This window comes from Leuciscus leuciscus, assembly GCF_965113295.1.
Source record: "Leuciscus leuciscus genome assembly, chromosome: 7".
In the NCBI taxonomy this organism is placed as follows: domain Eukaryota; kingdom Metazoa; phylum Chordata; class Actinopteri; order Cypriniformes; family Leuciscidae; genus Leuciscus; species Leuciscus leuciscus.
In genome coordinates this window covers 31,930,012-31,952,933 of record NC_138731.1, presented here as the reverse complement: position 1 = coordinate 31,952,933, position 22,922 = coordinate 31,930,012, and the positions used below count along the sequence as shown (strand labels likewise).

The following is a 22,922-nucleotide window of genomic DNA, read 5'->3' as shown; positions in this document are numbered from 1 at the left end:
TGAAAAGGGGCGGGGCTACATAAGGTCTATACTGTCTGCCAAGGCAGATTGCCAAGGCAGCACTTTATGCCCCACAGAAGAGAGGGGTGGGGTGAGCAGTTGCTCATTATCATTTAAAGAGACATGCACCGAAATAGGTCGCTGTGAACAGAGCTGTTTTTGAGGAGGTAAAAAGGGTGTTGTTTTACACAACCAACATTTTAGCCAAAGTATGTTACAAACTTTACATGAAGACCCTAAAGAATCATACCAGCTTGTGGAAAATGGGCATCCAATGAGCCCTTTAAACTCTTACTTACCTTTAAGCTTTTGAACAGAAGTGTATCTCAACATTAAGAATTATATTTAAGAATAGATTTTCGTGTCTTGGCAAATCTGAGCAATAAAAGTTTATAATGTTGAGATACACTACTGTTCAAAAACTTAGGGTAAGTATAAGATTTTAATAGTTTTATTCAGCAAGGATGCTTTAAATTGATAAAAAAGGAAATATATATATATGTATTTACATTTACATTTATTTAGCAGATGCTTTTATCCAAAGCGACTTTCAGTTGAGGAATACAACAAGCGATTCATCTCAAGAAGGCAATAAACATGAGAAGTGCCAGTGATACAAAGTTTCAGTCATCGTTCAAGATAGTATAAGCTAGAACAGGGAGGGATTAAGGAATAATGAGAACATAGACAAAGGAACATTGAAAGCATAGAAGTATTTTTTAAAGCTAAGTGCTCATGGAAGAGAGGAGGTTTTTTTTAACCCTCTGGTGTCCTTCATTTCAGAGTCACACTCAAGACCTTCGGAACCAAATGGTCCGGGAGGGTGGGAATAATATTTATTAAAAAAAATCATTTTTTTTTTTTACTTGTTTTTTATAATATTTTTTCTTTTCTTTTTTGGTGTTTTGAGATAATTTTATGATTTATAATTAATATTTATGCAATAATTATGACCCATTTTTTCCCATTGAATATAATATAATTTTTTTATATTTATACATTTTTTTTTTTAAGCTGTATTTTTTGTGTGTTCACATACCTAATACCATAAAAGTCACCAAATTTCGTAACATTCCGATGAAGCTGTGATTTTTAAAAATTCAAAACAGATTTTTGTAATCTGAATTTATTAGTGTGTATGTGTATAAAAGTGTGTTTGTGTGTGTGTGTGTGTGTGTGTGTGTGTGTGTGTCTGTTTTGCACTCTTGATGTTTTATAGATTCACCCCTTCACTGTTGTGTGCTTTTTTTCTGGATCGTGGCTGATTTGTAGATTGTACGCACAAAAAAACTCTGTATTTTCACATTTTTGCCAATTTCCCATTCATTTCCTATGGCGGACCATTTCGTCCCGAAGACCTTGAGTGTGACTATTTTTTTTACAACCACTTAGACTATTCAAATCCTGTCGCCAATTTTTTTGGGTGTTCATATACCAAGTACCAACAAAGTCACCAAATTTCGGACCATTCCGATGAAGCTATGATTTTATACATTTTTTTATTTAAACATTTTGGGACCATTTGGTCCGAAGAACACCAGAGGGTAAGGGTTAGGTAAATTGTGAGGGATTTGAATGTCCGGATGGGGTTGGGAAGATCATTCCACCGGCCAGGAACAGTGAGCATCCTTGAGAGTAATTTTGAGCCTCTCTGTGATGGAACCACAAAGCGCCGCTCACTTACCGAATGCAGGCTTCTGGAGGGGATGTAGACTCATAAGAGAGAGTGGAGGTAGAAGGGTGCAGAGCCTGTGGCCATTCTGTATTCAAGCATGAATGTCTTGAATTAACTTGGGCTCAAATCAAGACAAGATTTGTTGCAGCATTTTGAAACGTTGTTGGAAGACCAGCTAGAAGATTGTCAAGGGCCTGGACGAGAAATTGTGTTGCATGCTCTGTTAAGGGCCTGATCTTCCTAATATTGTGAAGTGCAAACCTGCATGATTCAAATTCATTCATGCTGAGAACTGAGTCTGAGATCTGTGCAGCTACAGTGGGATAATCTGGTTGAAATGAAAAGTTGAGCTGAGTGTCATCAGCATAATGGTAGGAGAAACCATGTGCCTGTATAATGGGTCCCAGTGATTTAGTGTATATGGAAAAGAGGAGGGGTCCAAAAACTGATCCCCCCAGTGACCAGTGTCCAGAATGCTTCACGGTTTCCACAAAAATATTAAGCATCACACCTGTTTTCAACATTGATAATAGTAAGAAATGTTTCTTGAGCACCAAATTAACATATTAGAATGATTTTTCATGTGACATTGAAGACTTGAGTAATGATGCTGAAAATTCAGCTTTGCCATTACAGGAATAAATTACATTTGAAAATATATTAAATTAAAAAATGTTAAATAATAATATTATTATTTGTTATAATATTTCAAAATATTACTGTACTGTAAAAACAAAATTTTTGTTACTGTACTGTATTGGTAAAATAAATACAGTCTTGGTGAGCATAAGAAACTTTTTCAAAAATATTTCAAAAAATATTTCAAAAAATATTACCAACCCCAAACTTTTTAATGACTGTACCCTAGAAAGCCTAGAAACTTTAGACAAGACAAATGTGAAATTACTGTGGTCTTTTTCTCAAGAGACTTAAGCAGTAGTCTCCAGTCAGTCTCATTGCTGTCTATGAGAAATGTGATAGACATTTTCAAAATGGGCTCTTGGCAGCCCAGTTGTCATGTCACATTGTCAAATTACCTTTTCACATGTATCAAAAACAAAAACTAAAACTAAAATTCCATCACAGATACAACCAAGATGTTAAAGAGATCTTAACCGTCATTTGGGTCTGCAAACCTGATTGTTCAAAACCAATATTTCTAATTCACATCGAAAGGTGAAAGTGTGAAACTTAAAAAAGGTGAAATATATCACCATAAAACTTTGTAAAGAGAACTTGAGTGTTGATGGATGGAGAGATAGATGGATGGATGGATACGAAAGTGTTACAGAATGACAATCGCTCTCTTTCTTTTGATACAAAGACGTGTCTGTTCCACAGCAGCTACGAGTAGCCTGACCATCTGTCAACAAACCCCCACAGTACAAACATTGTGATTGACTCGCGCACACACACGCGTGCACGCGCCGACACACGCACACCTGACCGGCCCAAAGCATTACATCGCAGATTGTATTCCTGCCAAGAGTTTATCACAATGGAACGCATCTCTTCCCTGTGCAATGATATCATAGAGAACCCGCTGGGCTCTTTTCTCCTTTCTAACTCACTCTCTCTCTGTCTCTCTGTTTCTCCCTTTGACACAAGCCCTCTTTTTCAATGTGTGCGTCTTAAGCCGGCACAATAAGATCTGGTCCCCATACAGCAGGCGTGACAGTAGAGTATTGAAACGCTATTGGAGAAGAGAGACGCCACTGTGTGACAGAAGACAGAGAAGAGACAGCATGAGTGAGAAGAAGAGAGAGCGTGTTTGTCAGTCCTCAGAGCTTATGGAGCCATCTTTCACTAAGATGCTCATTATTGCTGTGTTTGTGTGTGTGTGTGTGTGTGTCTTTTCCAGCAGGTTCTCTCTCACACACAGCTGTGAACAGGGTGTAAAGGGATAGAAACCCCCAGACTGCACCAACCATCACCTAGGCAACAAGATACCACCTGCATCTTTCTTTCTTTCACACTTTATCTCCACTAAAGTTCCTGTTGAGGAGAAATGTCAGTAAATTAAAAGTAGAGTTTTGTGGCTTTAAGTCCATTTGTCAAGTCAAGTTACCATTATTTCTATAGCACTTTATACAATACAGATCGTTAACAGGAAAATAATGATTAATGATGCAAAAATAATGAAATTCTGCTGTAAAGCAGTTATTACAAGTCAGTGCAGTATTGATTCAGTTCAGTTCAATAACTGTGTGTAAATTTAATCTATCATGAAAAGAGTTCAATTCAGCTAGGTAGATTGTTCACTTTGAGTCAGTAGATGTCAGTTATGAAATTAAGTCATGAAATGAATCAGCTATAAAGCAGCACTGCAGAAAACAGTGGTTTCATCATCCAGCTCAATTCAGTTCAAGTTTTGTTCTCATCCAATACTGTCAGTGCAGTAAAAACAGTGCAAGCAAGCCAAACTCCATCATTTGTGTTAACTTTGAGAGACTATCTATATAGTGCACCTAAAAATTATTAAGTTAAACTAATTTAATTTAAAATATCTGCAATAAACTTTTAGCATATATTCACATTTAAAATCTACAGTCTCTCTCTTCGAGGAAAACTGACCAAAATAATTTTTGTCCAGTCAAATTTTTCTATAATAAGAATGTATCTCCCCCTGCAAACAACTAGAAAGTATCAAATTGGCTGTGATGCAACTAAAAATGTAACTAAAATGTATCTAAAGTCCTGCCAATGAAAAGCAGATCACTAGTCTAAATTGTTTTCGTAGACATATGCATTTCATGCTTTGAAATATATATATATATACAACTATAATATAATATAATATAATAAATATAATATAATTATGATTCTTGTCTCTTGTTCCCCTGCCTTGTGTTTAATTGACTCTTAGTTTGAAGTGTATTCTGGTTCCTATTGTTTCTGTTGTTGACTTCCTGTGATTAGTTCCTGGGTGCTTCTCATTTTGTATTTGTTCATCCTCTTTTTCCTTACCTCACGTCTTAGCTCTACCCCCTTAGGATGCAAGGGAAGGATACACCTGTGTATCCTTGCTTATGACTTCAAGACGGCTGAGTTTGATCGGTTTTCGAGTCAAGGGCTAGAGGACGAAGGAACAAGAAAACGAGGAAGCATCAATTTGAGTACTGAGAAGCATCTACTGTGTTTACCTTGTTTTCTTTCTCCTGGTTTGTTTCTATAGGCCTAGTTAACCTAATTTGTTACCATTGTAACTAATCACTCACACCTGTTCCTTGTTCCTGCCCTTGTTCTCTTGTGTATTCCCCAGTGTTTCTTCTTTAAGTTTTCCGCATACAGATGACACCATTGACAAAATGATCCCCATTCACACGGATTCACAAACAGGAATGAAAACGCTTTATTCTTCTGCCTGCCAGACCATTAGATGGCGATGGAACACTATAGATTGAACACGTAATACGCATGTGCATGACGTCATCGTTTTCACAGATTCGCGTTTTTATTGTTTACACGGAGACGTTTGCATTTTCAGGCACCCAAAATGCCATTGTCATGTAAATAAACGGCCAAAACGCATACAAAGTTTTATGTTTTTAGTTAAAAACGGTGTCGCGTAAACAGCCCCTTAAGGCCCGTTCACACCAAGCACGATAACTATAAAGATAACGATAAAGATATAATTCTAAAAATCGTTCTCCATATTAAAGAATAACAGAGTTCACACCACAACTATAACGATAAAGATATGAGGAACGATATCGTTGGGATCACTTTCAGAACGATTTTTTTTCCAGCTGTCCAACGATAAAACACTGACAGCCAATCAGAATCCATTCTAATTTAAAGGTCTCACGCATTTAAAATGGCAGATGACATTGCAGAGAAGTTAATCGTCGAGGTACAAAAAAATCCTCCACTGTTTGACAAGTCAAACCCCCTTTTCAAGGATACGTTAAAAAATATGGATATATGGAAAGCAATCGGTCGTATCCTGGGAATAAATGGTGAGAAGTATTAACGACGAGATATTATGCAGTTTAGCATAGTGTAACAAAATTACCTCAGGTAGGCTCCAGTGCTAGTTTTGACAACATTGCTGAAGTTGCAGTGAAAAAGGCGTTGTATACAAAGGTGTTGACTAGGCAATGTTTTTATCCCATCATTGACAGCGCGGGCGCGCGCGTGCTTAGAATAAAAAGACCGTTATCGGTCGTTGGTGTGGACGCATATATAGTTATCTTTATCGTTATCTTTATAGTTATCGTGCTTGGTGTGAACGGGCCTTTAGTTTCTGTTTTCTCCTTTGTCTGGAATATCTTGTACTTTGCCTGGATTTATTTTGTTCTCTGCCTGGATTTACTTTTGTGGTTTTGTTTAAATAAATGTTATACTGCATTTGGATCCAATGCTCCTTTACTAAAATGGCCACATTAAAAATATCCAGTATATACAAATACTGTATAAGTGAGAACGTAGGGAAATTATTTACGTTTAAATAATGCTGGCTGGTGGCTTCAACAAAAGCATATACCATGGAGGTCTGTCTTTAAGGTTTATGTTACCATTTCAAATCAGTTTCCCTATGGAGAATCCCTATGGATTTTTACTTCTATAATCAAACTGTTGCACTCTGCAACATGCATTAACTGCTTGTGAATAGGGCAACATTTTGAAACCTAAGTTCAGAAAGGCAGTCAGGGCTGGCACCATGCATGCAAGCTACAGCAACAATAACAAGGTGAGACAGGGGTTAATTTCCCAAGTGAGTCTCTCTTCCTCTCTCTAAAACACACACACACATAGACACACAGCGAGAGGCAGGGGGAGGATGATCTGCTCAAATAAATGTTCTCAGGTGTGTTTTGTGATTTAACTCCAATTCTGGGTGTTTATCTGCACTAATGAACAACTCTGAGTCAGCGCAGGAGAGCTAATTGTGTGTGTGTGTGTGTGTGTGTGTGTGTGTGTGTGTGTGTGTGTGTGTGTGTGTGTGTGTGTGTTAATATGTGTGTAGGGGGAACATGGGTTAATTTAGTGGAAGAACATTGGAGACTCTGTGACTCTGACATTTATGGGCAATTAAGGGTGGAGGAAGGAGGACAAAAACATGGAGTAAGGAAAAAGAGAGGAGAAAGTAAGGTGTGTGTTGGGGTTTGTGCAATATCATGACATGCTGGTATCCAAAGTATAGGCACCCATTGAAAAAACTGTTATGTGCAATACCTTGAAACCACTGATGCACTCGTTTCATCATGGCCAAAAGTTTGTGGTCACCCCTTCTAATTACTAAGTTTGCCTATTCCAGAGAGGACACATGTTAATGATATTGCCTACAATGACATTCTAAGGAATTTAACTATGTGGCAATGTTTTGGGAACCCATTGAACACCTTTGGGATGAATTGGAAGAGTTACTTAAAATGTTGTTTTTCAGATTACATTCATTTCAACTCACTTGCTCATCAAGATTATCTTCAAGGTTAGGGTTTATCAGGCTAGTGTTTGTGGTGTGTTCCACACATCGGCTCCAGAGGGGGTTCATTTTGGCGGCAGTTCACCCGGTTCAGCATGTTTAACTGGTGTCAGAGCCGTCGTTGAGAGAGATCGCTCTGATTTACTGTTCAGTTTAGCCAATGAATCAGTGCACAAGAATAAAAGCAAAAGTGATGAAAGCAAGCAAGAAATCAAGCAAGATGGCACAGACAGAAGGCTTTTCTAATTTTACATTATCTTACCTGAGCATACCAATACGCAAATATTTTCATAACAAAATGAGCCGCCTGGAATGAAGGTCACAAGATCACCCTTACATATAATCGAATATAGTAAAAGCATATTTGGTGTGCCGTCCGAGGGGAGGGCTCTCGAGAATTTGGCCCGAACACTACTCCCCCTTCCCTGTTTGGGATAGGAAATAGTTAAAAGCTCCTTTTGTGCTAATTAGGTTTATTATCTGAAGTGCTCCTGACGAAATTTGTTATTAAAACATCATAAATTGATCATCATGATTGCTATTCAAAAATGGTATGCAAGCACTGCTTTGTTTACAATCTGTAGCCTATATCTGCAGTCCTAGTTTCGGTTTTCATTTTTGAATGATGAATATAGACTATTGATACCTGCTGATATTGTAACATTCACTAGTGAGAGTGCCCGGGATTACAATCAGAGGGGACTCCAACCCGGACTATTGGCGCTTTTCCACTGCATGGTACGGCTCGGTTCGGCTCGGTACGGTTCGACTCGGCGCGGAACGGTTCGGCTCGCTTCGCTTTTCCACTGCGTGGTACGACTCGGCTCGGTACGGCACGGTTCGGTTCGCTTTAGCTCGGTTGCTTTTCCACCGCAGTTAGTACCGCTTCAAAGTGGGTGGGACTGATCGTTATAGTTGCCGTCTCTACTGCCATGACATCATCATATGAAATGCGAATTTTTCATTCCGTGTTTCCCCATCCGCTCCTCGGCAACCAACGAGAGGAACGTCTGCACCTCGTCCACTGACCACGATTCAGCCATTTCTTTTTTTAAGTTTATACTCTTTTTTTTTTTAAGCAAATACTTTTAAAACAGGCGCTACAGCGTTGGATGTTGTCTACTGGCTATTTAAATCTAGCGGGTTTAGTGTCTCGTGTCGAAAATACAATGACGCTGGTAGTGATGATTCTGTCTGACCAATCAGTGATCTGCAGTGTTTTCACGTCACATTTTAGTATCGGTACGGTACGCTTGGAACCTCAACAGAGGTGGTACCATTTAAAGCGGGCCGAAGCGAGCCGTACCGTACCGTACCATGCAGTGGAAATGCGCCATAAGTGAGCCGTACCGAACCGAGCCGTACCGTACCATGCAGTGGAAAAGCGCCAAAGCGTGCCGTACCGAACCGAGCCGTACTGTACCATGCAGTGGAAAAGCGCCATATTACCAGACCTTCACAGACTCCATTCCCCATAATCCTTTGCCAATGTTTTGACCTGTTGCCTCTATGTTGGACTACGTGTCTGGATTGTCCCATTATTAAAAGCTGCTTTTGGATCTCCTACCTTTTGAGTCTCGGAGCAGTTTGTACCAGATATAGGCGCAGGAAGCACATGCTAGTTGGCAGTCATTTGTAGTCCTTTTGGTGTGTCTAGCTTTTTGGCCGACGCAAGGCGACAAAGTCTGTTTTTGTTGCCGCTAGTTCTTTGATGTCAGCTAGGTGTGTCATGGTTTATGCTAATGCACTTTTTAGCACCCATTGTGGAAATGCTGAGAATGCAACATATACTTGTAGAGCTTGTGTAACTAGTAAAGATTGCATTTACATACTTCTGTATGGCTGCATCCAAAATTACATAATCTCTGAGTAGGCAATTTTTTTTGAGAAAGTAATTACTTTAAAACCATTAAAAAGTATATTCTATATAATATAAATGTGTGTAGTATGAATGTACTCTAGACGTGCAGCATTTATCATGATGTCATTGCTATTTGACCTGCCAGCATCAGTTTCATCGCTTCACTGCCATTCACAAATCCTCTCCCGGCCTGGATAGTAAAGTGTCCATTGGATACGCCCTTCAGAATCTCGCCTGAAGTAGAAGGTCATCCGGGTACATTTGCCTACTGTTTTATAAATACACATACAACTCTTCTCACGTACATAGTAGTCTAGGGCCTGAAACATACTCAACGCAGGCACATGAATACAGACGCTTAATATGCAAGATTGATTTAGCCAAAAGGAGCAAAATAGCTGTTATTGGCTTAAATGTCTTCTTTTTTTGGTCAGTTTTCTCTTTCAAGTATCAAAAAGTTTTCGATTGCTGCCATGGTTGAGTAACAGTTTGAAGAAAATCTTGCTAAATTAGCTAAAGTTAAAGTTGAATAATAACACAGTTATTACATGTACTGTAAGTTATTTCAACAGCAAGATTTTTTCTTAGAGCATTTGTTCATCTGCAATGAGTCTCTAAGATGTCTCCCGTCAGATGTTCAGTAGACATTTGCCTTTAAGATTATTATTTTAGAATGTATGAGAAACTTTTTTGGGGGAACAAAATGATTATCAGATATTTATACACAACAGATGTTTTTCAGATGAAGCCGTCTTTAACAGACATCTTGGAGACATATATGTGTGCTATTTGGGTACTTGCACAAAGTATGTTTCTGGACTAAGACTGAAAAATGTGAATGAATGTCAGCATATGTCGTAAACCATGAAAACCAGATGTAACCCTGGCAAAAACGGTAACCCAATCTAAACTCACACACGCATTGAGTCATCTTGCCCGATGCCCAAGCATTACACAATCCAGCACGGCTGACAGTCATGCTCGTTTCCATCGGCAACAGCTGCTGGGAGGCGATGATGTCGTGCCACACAATACGGCATGTGAGCACTGACAAAGGCGGCACTGTGTTGGCGCAATGCCGTCACGGCCCGCTTCCTAGTTCGGCTGCCATCAACATTTGCTTTTTTTGTTGTTATTGTTGCTGCGGTTGTTTAGAGGCCTGTTTTGGAGACTGGGGAGAACACAAGGGTCTTAACCCCCTGGTTTCACAAATAGCCACAAAAGAAGGGTGCATTCAGCAGCCGCAAACACACAACAATGCACCACACGAGGGGGGGAAGTAGGTCATGGGAAGAAGCCCTGGATCTGGACGGAGATGCATTGTGGGTAGACGAGGTCATTTAGTGCACGTGATTTGTGAAGGTTATGGAATATCATATATATTTGAGGCTTAGTGGCTGGCGAGGAAGTATTCCCAAGATGTTCACCTTGACGACCTCTCAAATCCAGTGGGCAGTGTTCGCCCTCGCTCTTTCCCTCTTGAGATTTGGTTGTATTCTCATTAGTGGGCATTTTAAGTGTCTTTGTTAATTGCGTCCTGGTTCTCTCCACACCTGGCTCCACCTATCCTTCTCGTCCAAGCTCATCCAGTCTTTTCTTCATCTAACTTAATTCCCACCAACCTAAGGTTTTATCTTCTTTTATAAACTCTTGGTATGTCTTGTCCTTTCTAAAGGTACATATTTGACTTCGTTGTGTTGGCAGCACCCTTTCTCTGGTTAATTGCGCTCATAAGGAATTGCTCCCTGTCACAACTGGAGAACAGACCGTACACAGACAGCATGCAGTCTGCTACCATCAGCCCCTGGAGGCCCTCAAGACGGTCTGGCTGTCCCGAAGGCAACACCAACAAACACAAGTACATACGTAGATACGAAAGAATTGTTTTACCTCGTTTAACCCTACTTTCTGTATATCTTTACTTTCTAAGTTATATTCGTATAGCACATACACATAATAGCCTTAATTTCTCTCTTGCTCACTCTCTCTCTCTATGTGTGTGTGCAGATGTACATACATAAGACGGAGCCACCAGGGGCCAATGAAAAACTGTGCATTGATATTGTAGCTAACAGGCAGTTTTGGGAATTGCTGGTCCCAGGATTAGAGGGTGGGGGAGGTAAGATAGTGTAACGAAGCCTGACTGGGAATTCTCATAATATGTGGCATTGGGACGTAGGGACCAATGTATTGTAACCTGACTGAGAAAACACACTTCATTATGTGTCTATGTGCTAAGAGAAGAGTTTATTAATGTTGTAGACAACAACAGGGCTCCTAACCTATATGCCTGCTGCAAAGGAGACAAATGCCATGATTTATGGTGACAGAAACTGTAGAAAAAGAAAATATGTTTCTACTTGCATAAAGCCAAGGTACACTCTAAAAAATGAAAATATGGACAAACCCAACCATTGGTTTAAATTTTAAAATGTAATTTTAAAACCCAATGGTTGGGTTTGTCTGTATTTGACCCAAACTTTGGTTAAAACAACCCTGCATTTTTTAGAGCGTATGATGCAAATCTGTTGTGAGGTTTTTTAAAGCTAATAAACCAACACTTGAATTACTTATCATGCTCTAGCTTAGGGGTTTTGAAAATCAACTTTAATGCATATATTAATACATAAACAACAATTGCGTATCACGGTAGCCTACACACACTTCCTTATCATGGTAGATTTCTTCATTTTATTTAAATACATATTAGGATATTTCTTTAAATTTGGGAAATTTTGTGTCCCAGGAGTTGATTTTTTAAATTAAAATAATTGATAATTATTATTTTTTTAAATTGTAATATTAAGATCAAATTAAAATGTCTTTTTTTCTCAAATGCCTTTTAGATTCTATAGTTTTACTTTTGTCACAAATTCAGAAGTTCAACTATAAGAAAAACCAGCATAAAAATCTGCAAACTGTGATAACTTAATCAAAGAGTAAAATAACAAACCATTTAAATATGTCTTGTGTAAAAGTAATTCACCAAGTTTTTTCAACAAATTAACATTAACATTTTTGCCCCTAATATTTGTTTCTAATCTAGAAAAAAGAAAGAAAAAAAGAATTAAAGTAAATAACTTTTTTTTTATATACAGTTACGCTGTAATTCTGTCAAAAAGTATGAATTATATATATATAGTTTTTTTGGGAAAAAATAAAAATATGAAATAAAAATATAAAAGGCCATTTTTCAAAAATGTTAAAAATATAATTTTCATCAAATTATGTTTACATTTTGTTTTCAAATAATACATAATTTGAGATGAGGTTGAAATTACACTGTTATGGGACTTTTCAGTACTTTGTTATTAAAAATTAGGCTTTCTTTAAGATTAAAAAACTAAATCTTAAACCAGCCTAAGATGGTGTACTTTAAGATGGTCTCAAGGGCAAAGCTGAACTTGCTGGTCTCCCAGTCTGACCAACTAAAAACCAGCTTAGGCTATAGTTTAAGTTGCTTTTTTTCCTCTGTATGAAAATGTATGAACTTTAGTAATGGCATTGGCTATTGCACTCGGCCCTGTGTGGTTAAATGACGCCAGAGCAGTGCTGATATAATGTGTGAATGCCATGTGCAGTCATACTGAAAAAAGCATTGAACCTATAGTTTGGCTCATTTGGCACAGGATGGTACAGTCAGTGTGCTGCTGAAACGCATATGTTACAGCTGAGGGTGACTTGGTGTGTGTACGTATCAGGGAATGTGGTGATCTCAATAAGATATGTGTGTGTATGTGCGTGTTGTGTATCAGGGCATGTGGTTTCCTCAGTAAGGGGTCTTGCGAGTCCTTCAGTCAGACAGCTGGAGGGCCAATCTGTCCTCTCGCCTGCCCAGCGATGGCAGGGCAGATAAGCGGCCACTACGGACCCGACCGTTACCCCTCTGCCCCAACACGCACACACACACACACTGGGAGCCCAGGAGCAGCCCGCAGCCGGGGGCTGACAGCTCGACACAGCCGGCTCAGCATGGGGTCTGCGAGGGGAGGGAAGGAGAGACCTGAGGGAGGGGCTGGAGGTCTGGAGGTGGCCGTTATTGCAGCCAAAGCCAGGCTCACTGCCAACATGGGCAGAGAGAGAAAGCAAGAAAGAGCGACAGAAGAAGAGCGAAACAGAAAACACAGTGTCTAGATATACCAGCTATTAAAAGCACTAGTGCATCTGTAACTTTGCTGTTGCATCCGTCCTCTCCTTTATTGGACAAGAACAAGAATAAGAATGTGAAAATGAGTGTTGATGAAAGAAATAAAAGTTCACATGATATTCAGCACTAGCCTGGATAGATCCTACATGTCTCCTGCCATCACAAACTGAGCTAGTTCAGGTCTACAGAGGTGTGGGGTGTGATTGGTTGTGTTCTTCTTCCCCAAACAACATTTACAGGACAGCAGTAAGTTTTCTTCTTATATGCTGAAAGTGTCAAAAACTAACCAGGGCTTTAGGGATAAATGTAATTGAATATGATAAAAATGCCTTGTAAATTTAAAATATGGCGGCGAAATATCCACCTTTTTTTGGGGGGGGGGGGGGGGGGGGGGGGGTGGTATCTAACATAAGATTAAGAATATTCTATTATAGAAATATTTAGTTATAGGTTAAGTAGGTAATTACAGTAATGTATATCTGTAATTACTGTCTTGTTTAATGTGGAACTGATTTAAAGTGGGGGTTTTTTTTAAATAAAAAATAAAATAAAAAAGAGTCAAAAACAATTTTTTACTCTGAAAACATTGAACATGAATAAAACACTCCCAACTTACATCAAAATTTACTGATGCAGAAAAAAAAAGATGTCATCTAATCTTACATGGGATTGTGTCTAAATTGCATTATTAATAAAATACATCTGATTACAAATCTGATTACAAAGATTTTTGTATTTTCTATTTGATTGTATAGTCATAATTGTTATGACAAAGAATTTATTGCAGGTTATAATAATTTATATACTTATATATAATAACCTGTGATCATTTATTATAGGTTTTATATATGAAGAGTTCAGATGCAAAAGCCTCTAAGTGCCATCTGAAATTTTCTTCTAGAATGATCATTTTTATCAAGCTCGTATATTTAAGTTCAGTAATTTCACTTAAATGACAATTACTTTTCATTGCCATTTAAGTGAAATTACTGAATTTAAATATACAAGCTTGATAAAAATGATCATTCTAGAAGAAAAATTCAGATGGCACTTCGAGGCTTTTGCATCTGACCTCTTCATATATATATATATATATGAAATCAAGTAAAATAAAATACTATTCCATCTTTGTGGGTATAGTGTATAAAATGAAAGCTTTTTCTGGAATTTATAATTATTATAATTTCAATATGAGGACACGTATTTAAGGTTATACCCATGGAGCAGCTAATTGGCTTGATGTCTTTACCCACAGTCCTTTGCTCCACAGGCTGGAAATACAGCCCCGCTCACCTTAAAACTCTAACTGTGTCCTTGTCACACCCTTACTTAACCAGACAAATCTTTCATGGTTGCTCATACATGTATGTGAATGTGTTTGTGTGTGTGTCTATGCACATCCATACTGTCTTTCAACTTATGATCTTGTCTGATTTGTCCTGAAAGGTGAATGACATACATTGGTGTGATGCCAAAGGTTTGTGCGTGTTGTGTAAATGCATCACATCTCTTGGAGGGCATGAACATGACTTCAGAAAGAAGCTGGCACCATCTGTCTGTGGGACCCATGATGCTATGGCACGGTGGCAGGACGTCCCGAAACGCCATCCACATACACACACAAACAGGGTTAAATGGGCAATACACAGATGTCTGTCAGACTTTGGGTTTCTTAATTGGATAACCTCTAACATTATAAAAACATTGAACATGATGCTCTGAGGACTGAGATGAGATGAAAAAGTCATGAATGAGACTTTAGTCAATGTCCATTAATGATCATTTTTTATATTAAAGGAAAATAAAGTATAATGCTACTGCCAAGTGCCAACTGATCATAGGAGGCACTGGGGCTAGCTGTCACATGTGGAAGTTGTCACAAGGACTATATCTGTAAAGGTTTAATCAAGTGTTTTAAATAGTATAAAATGAGTTATATATAGTATATAAAAATAAAATGTCAAATAAAATGGTACAAATGTATTATTTAAAATATTAACAACTAGCAACAACCTTCAGTCTGAAATGTAGCCTAAATGACCGTATTAATAGGCTATATAACGTTGGGCTATACCATATCAACTATGGTAAATGTTTAAAAACTTACGGAAGTACAATATTGTTTAAAATATATATTTTTAATAACATTAAAAATCGGTAGGCTACATTTGGGACCCCGTGTGTGAAAAGCATCGTGAAAAGTATTATAATATTTTGCTATGTCGACATCTTTCGGATAATGTGAGCAAATGTAATAAATTCGGGGTTTGGGCGCCATCTGTCGGATAGTACCAGTAGCGTCTCCGTATCGATCGATGTTTCTGTGTTTGACACATTTGTCTGACGCTGTTTTGTTTTTCTGCGATGGCGGCAGATGTGCTAGTATGTTTGGTTTCTATGATTTGTGCATTCACTGATAATTTATAAATGGAAAAAAAGAAATTCAATATCAATTTGGACGACTCGGCGTTCACAAAGGAAAGAAGTCCGGTGGGTTTTGTTTCCTTACTATGATTGTGTTGGTATGGTGTGTTGTAGTAGCAGAGGTCTTAATAACTGTGAGTATGGAGGTTCAAACCTCACCAAAGTCCATTCATACATGAACTATCAACACTGATATTAAGCCAGGGGACTTAACCATTAATGCATGTAAGTTACTGTACGTTACTAAACAAGCACGATCTAAAGTTACCAACTTGATGAGCTACTTTCACACTCTCTCTGCAAGTTTGCCCATAACAAGATGTTGATGACTCAAATCATACTGATGCATTGCATCATGTTGCACACTGCAACAGTCTAACTAACCGTTACCACTCTCGATCAGTAAGTGCAACAAAGACGGAACTTAAAATAAATCACAACAAGCTGGATTCATACATTTGATCCATATGACAGTACACTTAAAATGACAGTTTTATCATAATTTACTTACCCCCATGTTTATCCTTTCCAAACCCATATGACATTTTTCCTCAATGGATCATAAACGTTGGAAGATCCTCGCATTACGGAGGCCCATGCATTTTTTTTTTTTTTTAAAACGCCCCTCGTTATTTTGACTTAATTTTCTCTCTAGAATAGCGAGCGAGAGAGAACACATCAAACATCATTATTTAAGCACAGTTATGACTGTGCATGTTTTCAATATAAAATCTCCTAAACACACTTTTTTATATTTAAATCAAATTTTAGGTTTTGTGGTGTTTTCCCCATATATCTTATTTTATATCAAGCATGTTCTTGACTGACACTGATGAAATGTTTGTGTGTGTGTGTGTGTGTGTGTGTGTGTGTGTGTGTGTGTGTGTGTGTGTGTGTGTGTGTGTGTGTGATGGAAATGATGCCATAACTGTGGGGTCATCTTAATTTTTCAAATATGTTTAAAAATAAATGTTCACAGTAATAGCTTTATTTCAAACATTGTTTGGATCATCATAGTACAACATGTTCTACAGATCATCAAAGTTCTACATTTCTTCAACATTTAAAAAAAAAACGTTTAAAATGAATGTTTTATAATGAATTTTCATAATCTCACTAAACTGTTTTTTGACAAGGTTTAAGAAAATCTATACATAAAAGGCATTTGAAAAGTAGTGAAAAAATTTTTTCAAATGCTTTTCATGTGTAGATTTGTATTGTTTTAGCCTTGCCCAACACCTTGTTTTTTAATGACAGTTCTAATGTAACCTTCAAATGACAAAAATAATAATTTGCAAGAGATGAATAAAATAAAAAATGCTGCAGAAGAATATATGGCACCTTTAAGATTACATTAAGTTATTCAGATGGCAATGTCTCTGAAATGATGCAAGTATCCTGGTTCCTTTTATTCTCACAGGTGGCATCGTTGTTTAAGGCCAAAGATGGTCAAGTAGAGGCCTCAACTGTTCCAGCTCCTGGCCAACCACTGTCCTATGCAGAGTTTGTTGTTCAGAGCAAAAACAGGGGGCTTCAGGGAGCAGCTCATGGATCAGAGAAACAAATATCTGCTGCCCAATGTAGGAACGATGCTGCAGGACAAAGCAGTGTAAACACAGCTGGAAGCGGCTCAGTTAATACGTCATTCACAGACTCAGGAAAACCCGAGACTGAACAGCAGGGACCAGCAGAGGTACCAACAGAAGATCAGACGAAAGAGGAAGGTCAGAGTTTGGAGAGTCGTATCATTCCTCCTCATCTCTTAGGATCTGGGAACAGTATTATTGTCAGTCCTCGACAGGTCTGTATAACGTATGTTCATTATCTATAATTTTCCTATCTTTAAAAGGTACGCTCAGTATTTTCCCCCCTAATATTTAAATTGTTTCCCTTTATTCTCACATATAAAGAATTGTATAGTAATATTTGTGTGAAGTAGCAGCATATAATAATACGACTTCATGCTTCCATGTCGATAGGTGTCAGTATTAGTCCAAGACCATTTGGAAGAAGAAAAGCCATCAAAACATATCGTTCAAAAGTTTGGGATCGGTAAGATTTTTTTTATGTTTTTGGAAAAAAAATATCTTATGCTCATCGAGGCTATATTTATTTAATCAAACATACAGTAAAAATATTAATATTGTGAAATACAAAAAAAATTTAAGCAGCACGGCTGTTTTTTTAACATTGATAATAATAAGAAATGTTCTTGAGCAGCAAATCAGAATATTAGAATGATTTCTGAAGGATCATGTGACACTGAAAACTGGAGTAATGATGCTGAAAATTCAGCTTTGCCATCAATGGAATAAATTACATTTTTAAATATATTCAAATAGAAAAGAGTTATTTTAAATTGTAATAATATTTCACAATATTACTGTTTGTTTTTTTGTTGTTGTTGTTTTTTATCAAATAAATGCAGCCTTGCTGAGCTTAAGAGACTTCTTTCAAAAACATGAAAAATCTTACTGACTTTTAAACGGCAGTGTAAATCGAAAACTTACTGAATGCACCTTTTACTTGATTTTTTTATATAAAAAATATTAAAATATAACAATTAAATATAAAACTTTATTAAGATATGTTTTTAATTTATATACAGAGAGGCAATCCCATCCTAAAGTTTGTGAGAAATGTTCCTTGGGAGTTTGGAGAAGTGGTGCCAGACTACGTTTTGGGACGGACAACGTGTGCTCTTTTTCTCAGGTTGGTTTGTGGGTATATGTATAGTACCAGTGAGATTATTTCTAATATTACAGTTGCCAATGTTTCTTCTTCAAAATAGGAATCCAAATGTACACATTGAAAAGCTAGAAGCTTCAGCAGGACACCGATGGAGATAAATATGGAAGCAGTGCTGTCACTGTTTTCATTGTACACACTTGAGCCCAAGTGCACACGTCTTGTCGGATTTTAATGCACTCAATCATGGAGGAAAGAAAGCAATACGTTTATATTTGTTTGATCTCAAAACCTGCACCAGATTTGCATATTTAAAGAGGCAATATTATGCCCTTGATTTTGTTTTTGGGGTCTAACAGAATAGGTTTTCATGTTGTTGGTTTTTTTTGTTGGTTTTTTTAACATATTTTACGTTGTTGCAGCACCTCTCTTCCCAATCTGTCAGTAACACTGTTTAGTTCTTGTCTCTATGAAGCCCCTCTTACCAAAAAAAACACAATGAGCTCTGATTGGTCAGCTGGACTCGTGTTTTGTGATTGACAACCGTTTCGAGTGTTTCGATTATTATTTAATTAAATTAATTACAATTATTTAAATGAGGAATCTAGTGAATAGTGAGGATTATATATACTCAAGACTACAATGGAGGCGTTTCAGGGAGTTCAGAAACAGTGCTTACTGATATAGAAAATAACTCCTTTTTGAGTGGACTTTGTGCTTTGTAACTTTGCATATTTTTAATATTACAGACTAAAGAAAGTTGAAAATGTAAAAAAGTATAATAGGTCCTCTTTATGTTTATGAAAATTCCACTTTCATAAATGTTGCCAGCTCTGCTCTATCCTTTATTTGCTTAGTTTAATGTTAATGTTAAGGTTTAATGTGTGTGAGATGTGTGGCTTTTGTTATCAAACCAATTACTGAACATCTGTGCAGATCTTTTCTTGCCAAGAAATCTTAAATAATATTTCATAATACATTTATAATGGCAAATCAAGTGTTAAATGATAGAAACATGGTTAACTTTCCAGCAAGTGTACGTGCACTTTAAACTCTTTTGTAAGTGTTAAATGGAATCATCTCACTTAGTCAGGTGTGAAACCACATCATCCTCTACCTCTCTTTGCAAAGAAAATTAGTGAGAATTCAAGGAAGTAAACATGTTGTGGCTGACTGTGATGATTGGTATGACAATACATTTTAGACAATGTAGAATCAGCTGAGAAATGTTAATTAACAAATGCAATTTGTAATTGGATTTAGAATTTTATGTATATGGCAAGATTATGCTTTTTGTGTTTAATATATGAATCATTGCAGAAGTTTCCAGTCCCTTAACCAGTGGTTTCATTTGACTGAATTATAAATGCCAAATAGAAATTCACTTTTTTAATAGTGTTTATATTAACGAAACATATATCAGTACTATATGGGATTTTTTTAGTTTCTCATTCTCTCTCTCTCTCATGACCACAGTGTGCGTTACCATAATCTGAACCCAAACTACATCCATGAGCGTCTGAAACAGCTGGGACAGAGTTTCACACTCAGAGTGTTGCTCGTCCAGGTCGATGTGGTGAGTCTGTCTGTTTCACTCACACTCGCATTTCTTTGTCATTCCTCATGTATGTTGTGTTATATAAATCTCTTTTTGAATAAAATGCTAAATATATCGATGGTCTGTAATAAATGTCGGCATAGTGCCTGTTTTTGAAGTTTTAAGCAGCTTTAATTCAGTTAGAGACTGCTGATGTTCATGTCCCATTTCTGTGTTCCTCATTTATCAGAAAGACCCTCATCATGCACTGAAAGAGCTTGCTCGAATATGCATCATGGCTGACTGTACCCTCATATTGGCCTGGAGGTAAGGGGATAGTTCTAAATAATCAAGCTGGAGGGGAATTTCCTGAGTGGCTTGTGTAAATATGAGCTGTTAAAGTTCCTGCTAATTTTTAGTGCTTTAATTTAGTTCCTTTAACTAAACACACCTGTTTGTATGTGTAAGTCCTGAAGAAGCAGGTCGGTACCTTGAGACATTTAAATCCTACGAGAAGAAACCTGCGGATCTTCTGAAAGAACAAGTGGAGAAAAATTACCTGTCCCAGGTTAGAGCCCAAAAATCTATTTATACATCTGAAATTATTATGTATGGTTTCATTTAATCAAACACTGATGGCATCATTTCTATAAAACGCACTTTCTTTTTATTTGACAGGTTACAGATTGTTTAACCACTGTAAAGTCTGTCAATAAGACAGATGCCATGACTCTGCTGTCTACTTTTTCTGTAAGGAATACTTTTCCTTTAGATGTTGCACATCTATTATTATTATTATATTATTATTACTTACACTACCATTCAAAAGATTATTTTTCTCAAATAAATTATTAGTTTTATTTAGCAAGGATGCATAAAATTGATTTCAAATAAATACTATATAGAATTATTAAATACAAATATTAAGCAGCACAACTATTTTTAGCATTGATAATAATAAGAAATGTTTCTTGAGCAGCAAATCAGCATATTAGAATGATTTCTGAAGGATCATGTGACACTAAAGAGATTTCTTTCAAGAACATTACAAAACCTTACAGACCTCTTTTGGATGGTAGTGTACATAAAAAACTTTGCCTATTTGAAATTAGTGATCATGAAATACTTTTATGTTTTTATATTGATGGTGTTTTATCTCTTCAGTCTTTGGAGGGCATCATTAAGGCTTCTAAGGAGGAACTAGTTTTGTGCCCAGGACTCGGTCCACAGAAGGTGTGTAGAGACACTTTGATATCATTTTTTTGAACTGTTGGCTTTATACGTTACATCGTAAAATGTAACGTAGCATCGTCATAAAAGGCTTTATACGTAGTATCGTACTTTAATGGATTTTTTCTTTTTTTTTTTACAATAAGTGCATTTGACTCTTTTAACCAATACAAGGGTATGTGTCTTAATCACTTTTCCTGATTGTGGTTCATTTAGGCAAGAAGGCTTTATGATGTACTACACCAACCCTTCGTAAAGACCAAGAAGAAGGAAAGCGGATGAATCAGAGCTGCAATTTACAAAATCACTGTGTCTTAGAGTCTTTGGTCTATGATGATATGTGTTCTTCAAGTGGGGCATAAACAGCCTCTTAAATTTGTATCATTGGTGTTTATGAAAAGTTCAATAAATATCAATAATATTTAAGAGTAATTGTGCATTATGTTGATATTTTAGAGTCGGAGGTGAGGTTCTATTATAACCCCATGATTCGTATTGCAACTGGAGCAAAACCTGTAGAAACCAGTCATATAAGAAAAAATGGATGGAAACTTGTGGTCACACTCAAATAAGAATAGAAATAGGAATTAGGGCAAACGGTCTGTGTTTGTGGTAGTTTGTGGGTGAAAAGTTGATGGCCGTCACATATGCCACAGAAAATGTCATCATACCAGCCTTTCCTGTCAAACACAACTAAGCAAGTGGGAGGTTTTACCTCACAGTGATGAATAGGAATCTTCTTAAAGCTCTTTTGCATTAATTTAATGTGAATGTTATATTTTTTTCGCATAATCCTTAAAGGGAAGTCCACCCAAAAATGAAAATTCTGTCATCATTTACTCACCCTCATTCTGTTCCAAACCTGTATGACTTTCTTCTGTGGAACATGAAAGAACATAGCCTACTTTGAAAAAACAACAACAACAAAAACCATGTTTTTTGTCCATGTAATGGAAGTCAATGTTCACCAAAACTGCTTGGTTATCAACATTCTTCAAAATGTCTTCTTTTGTGTTCTACAGAAGAAAGTAAAGTAATACAGGTTAGGAACAACATGAGGGTGAATAAATACTTTTTTACCTGAGAACTGACTGTGCTGTGTAAGCTCGCACTCGATCGGCCCAAGACCGGCCTCCGACCAGCGCGGAAGGTCTTAAAGGGATAGTTCACTTTGAAATTAAATTTTGGTATGTTTTAGCTTACCTCAAGGGCATCCAAGATGTAGGTGTCTTTTTTTCCGCAGTAGTTTCAATTTTGATATTTTTAGGTCAAACCGTTCTTGTCTGTCAGTCATATAATGCAGGTCGATGGTCACTGTCTCAAAGAGCATGCACAGAATCCAAATTAAAACAATTCCCCATCGTCCAAATTAAACAATTCCCCATCGTAAGTACACATTGATGGCCCAAGACACGAAACGAGCGGTTTGTGTGAGAACTAGACGTCGAACCATAGCCAAGGCGACACTAGATTTACATTTACATTTACATTTATTCATTTAGCTGACGCTTTTATACAAAGCGACTTACAATTGCTATATATGTCAGAGGTCGCACGCCTCTGGAGCAACTAGGGGTTAAGTGTCTTGCTCAGGGACACATTGGTGTCTCACAGTGGATTCGAACCCGGGTCTCTCACACCAAAGGCATGTGTCTTATCCATTGCGCTACCACCACCCCTCAGATGTCGCCTTGGCTATGGTTTGGTTCCAATGAACTGCAGTAGCCAAGGCGACTTCTATTGTATATATCTATACCCGCCCGCGCCCTCAGATCACTTGGACGTGGCTGTGTATAAGAGGTAACAACGATATAAATACTGTTCGTTTTCTCACACAAACCGCTCGTTTCGTGTCTTAGGCCATCAATGTGTACTTACGATGGGGAATTGTTTAATTTGGACGATGGGGAATTGTTTTAATTTGGACTCTGT

General features: G+C 37.3%; 1 protein-coding gene across 1 annotated transcript; it reads left to right on the top strand.

Moving 5' to 3' along the window:
• Nucleotides 1-15,445: 15,445 nt before the first annotated feature.
• On the top strand, nt 15,446-21,414 carry ercc1 (excision repair cross-complementation group 1). The gene is made up of 9 exons (XM_082176568.1): nt 15,446-15,601; nt 16,956-17,336; nt 18,144-18,247; nt 19,700-19,799; nt 20,011-20,087; nt 20,229-20,328; nt 20,439-20,510; nt 20,925-20,993; nt 21,207-21,414. Exons 1-9 carry the CDS (start codon nt 15,539-15,541, stop codon nt 21,270-21,272), a joined length of 1,032 nt encoding a protein of 343 aa, XP_082032694.1. The 5' UTR covers nt 15,446-15,538; the 3' UTR covers nt 21,273-21,414.
• Nucleotides 21,415-22,922: the final 1,508 nt, after the last annotated feature.

Bases quoted from the DNA above. Each gene is read 5' to 3' on its own strand.
- ercc1 (XM_082176568.1), top strand. From the start codon at position 15,539: ATGGAAAAAAAGAAATTCAATATCAATTTGGACGACTCGGCGTTCACA. The intron at 15,602-16,955 runs GTGGGTTTTGTT...TTATTCTCACAG, and splicing joins TCACAAAGGAAAGAAGTCCG to GTGGCATCGTTGTTTAAGGC. The intron at 20,329-20,438 runs GTTAGAGCCCAA...TTTATTTGACAG, and splicing joins AGAAAAATTACCTGTCCCAG to GTTACAGATTGTTTAACCAC.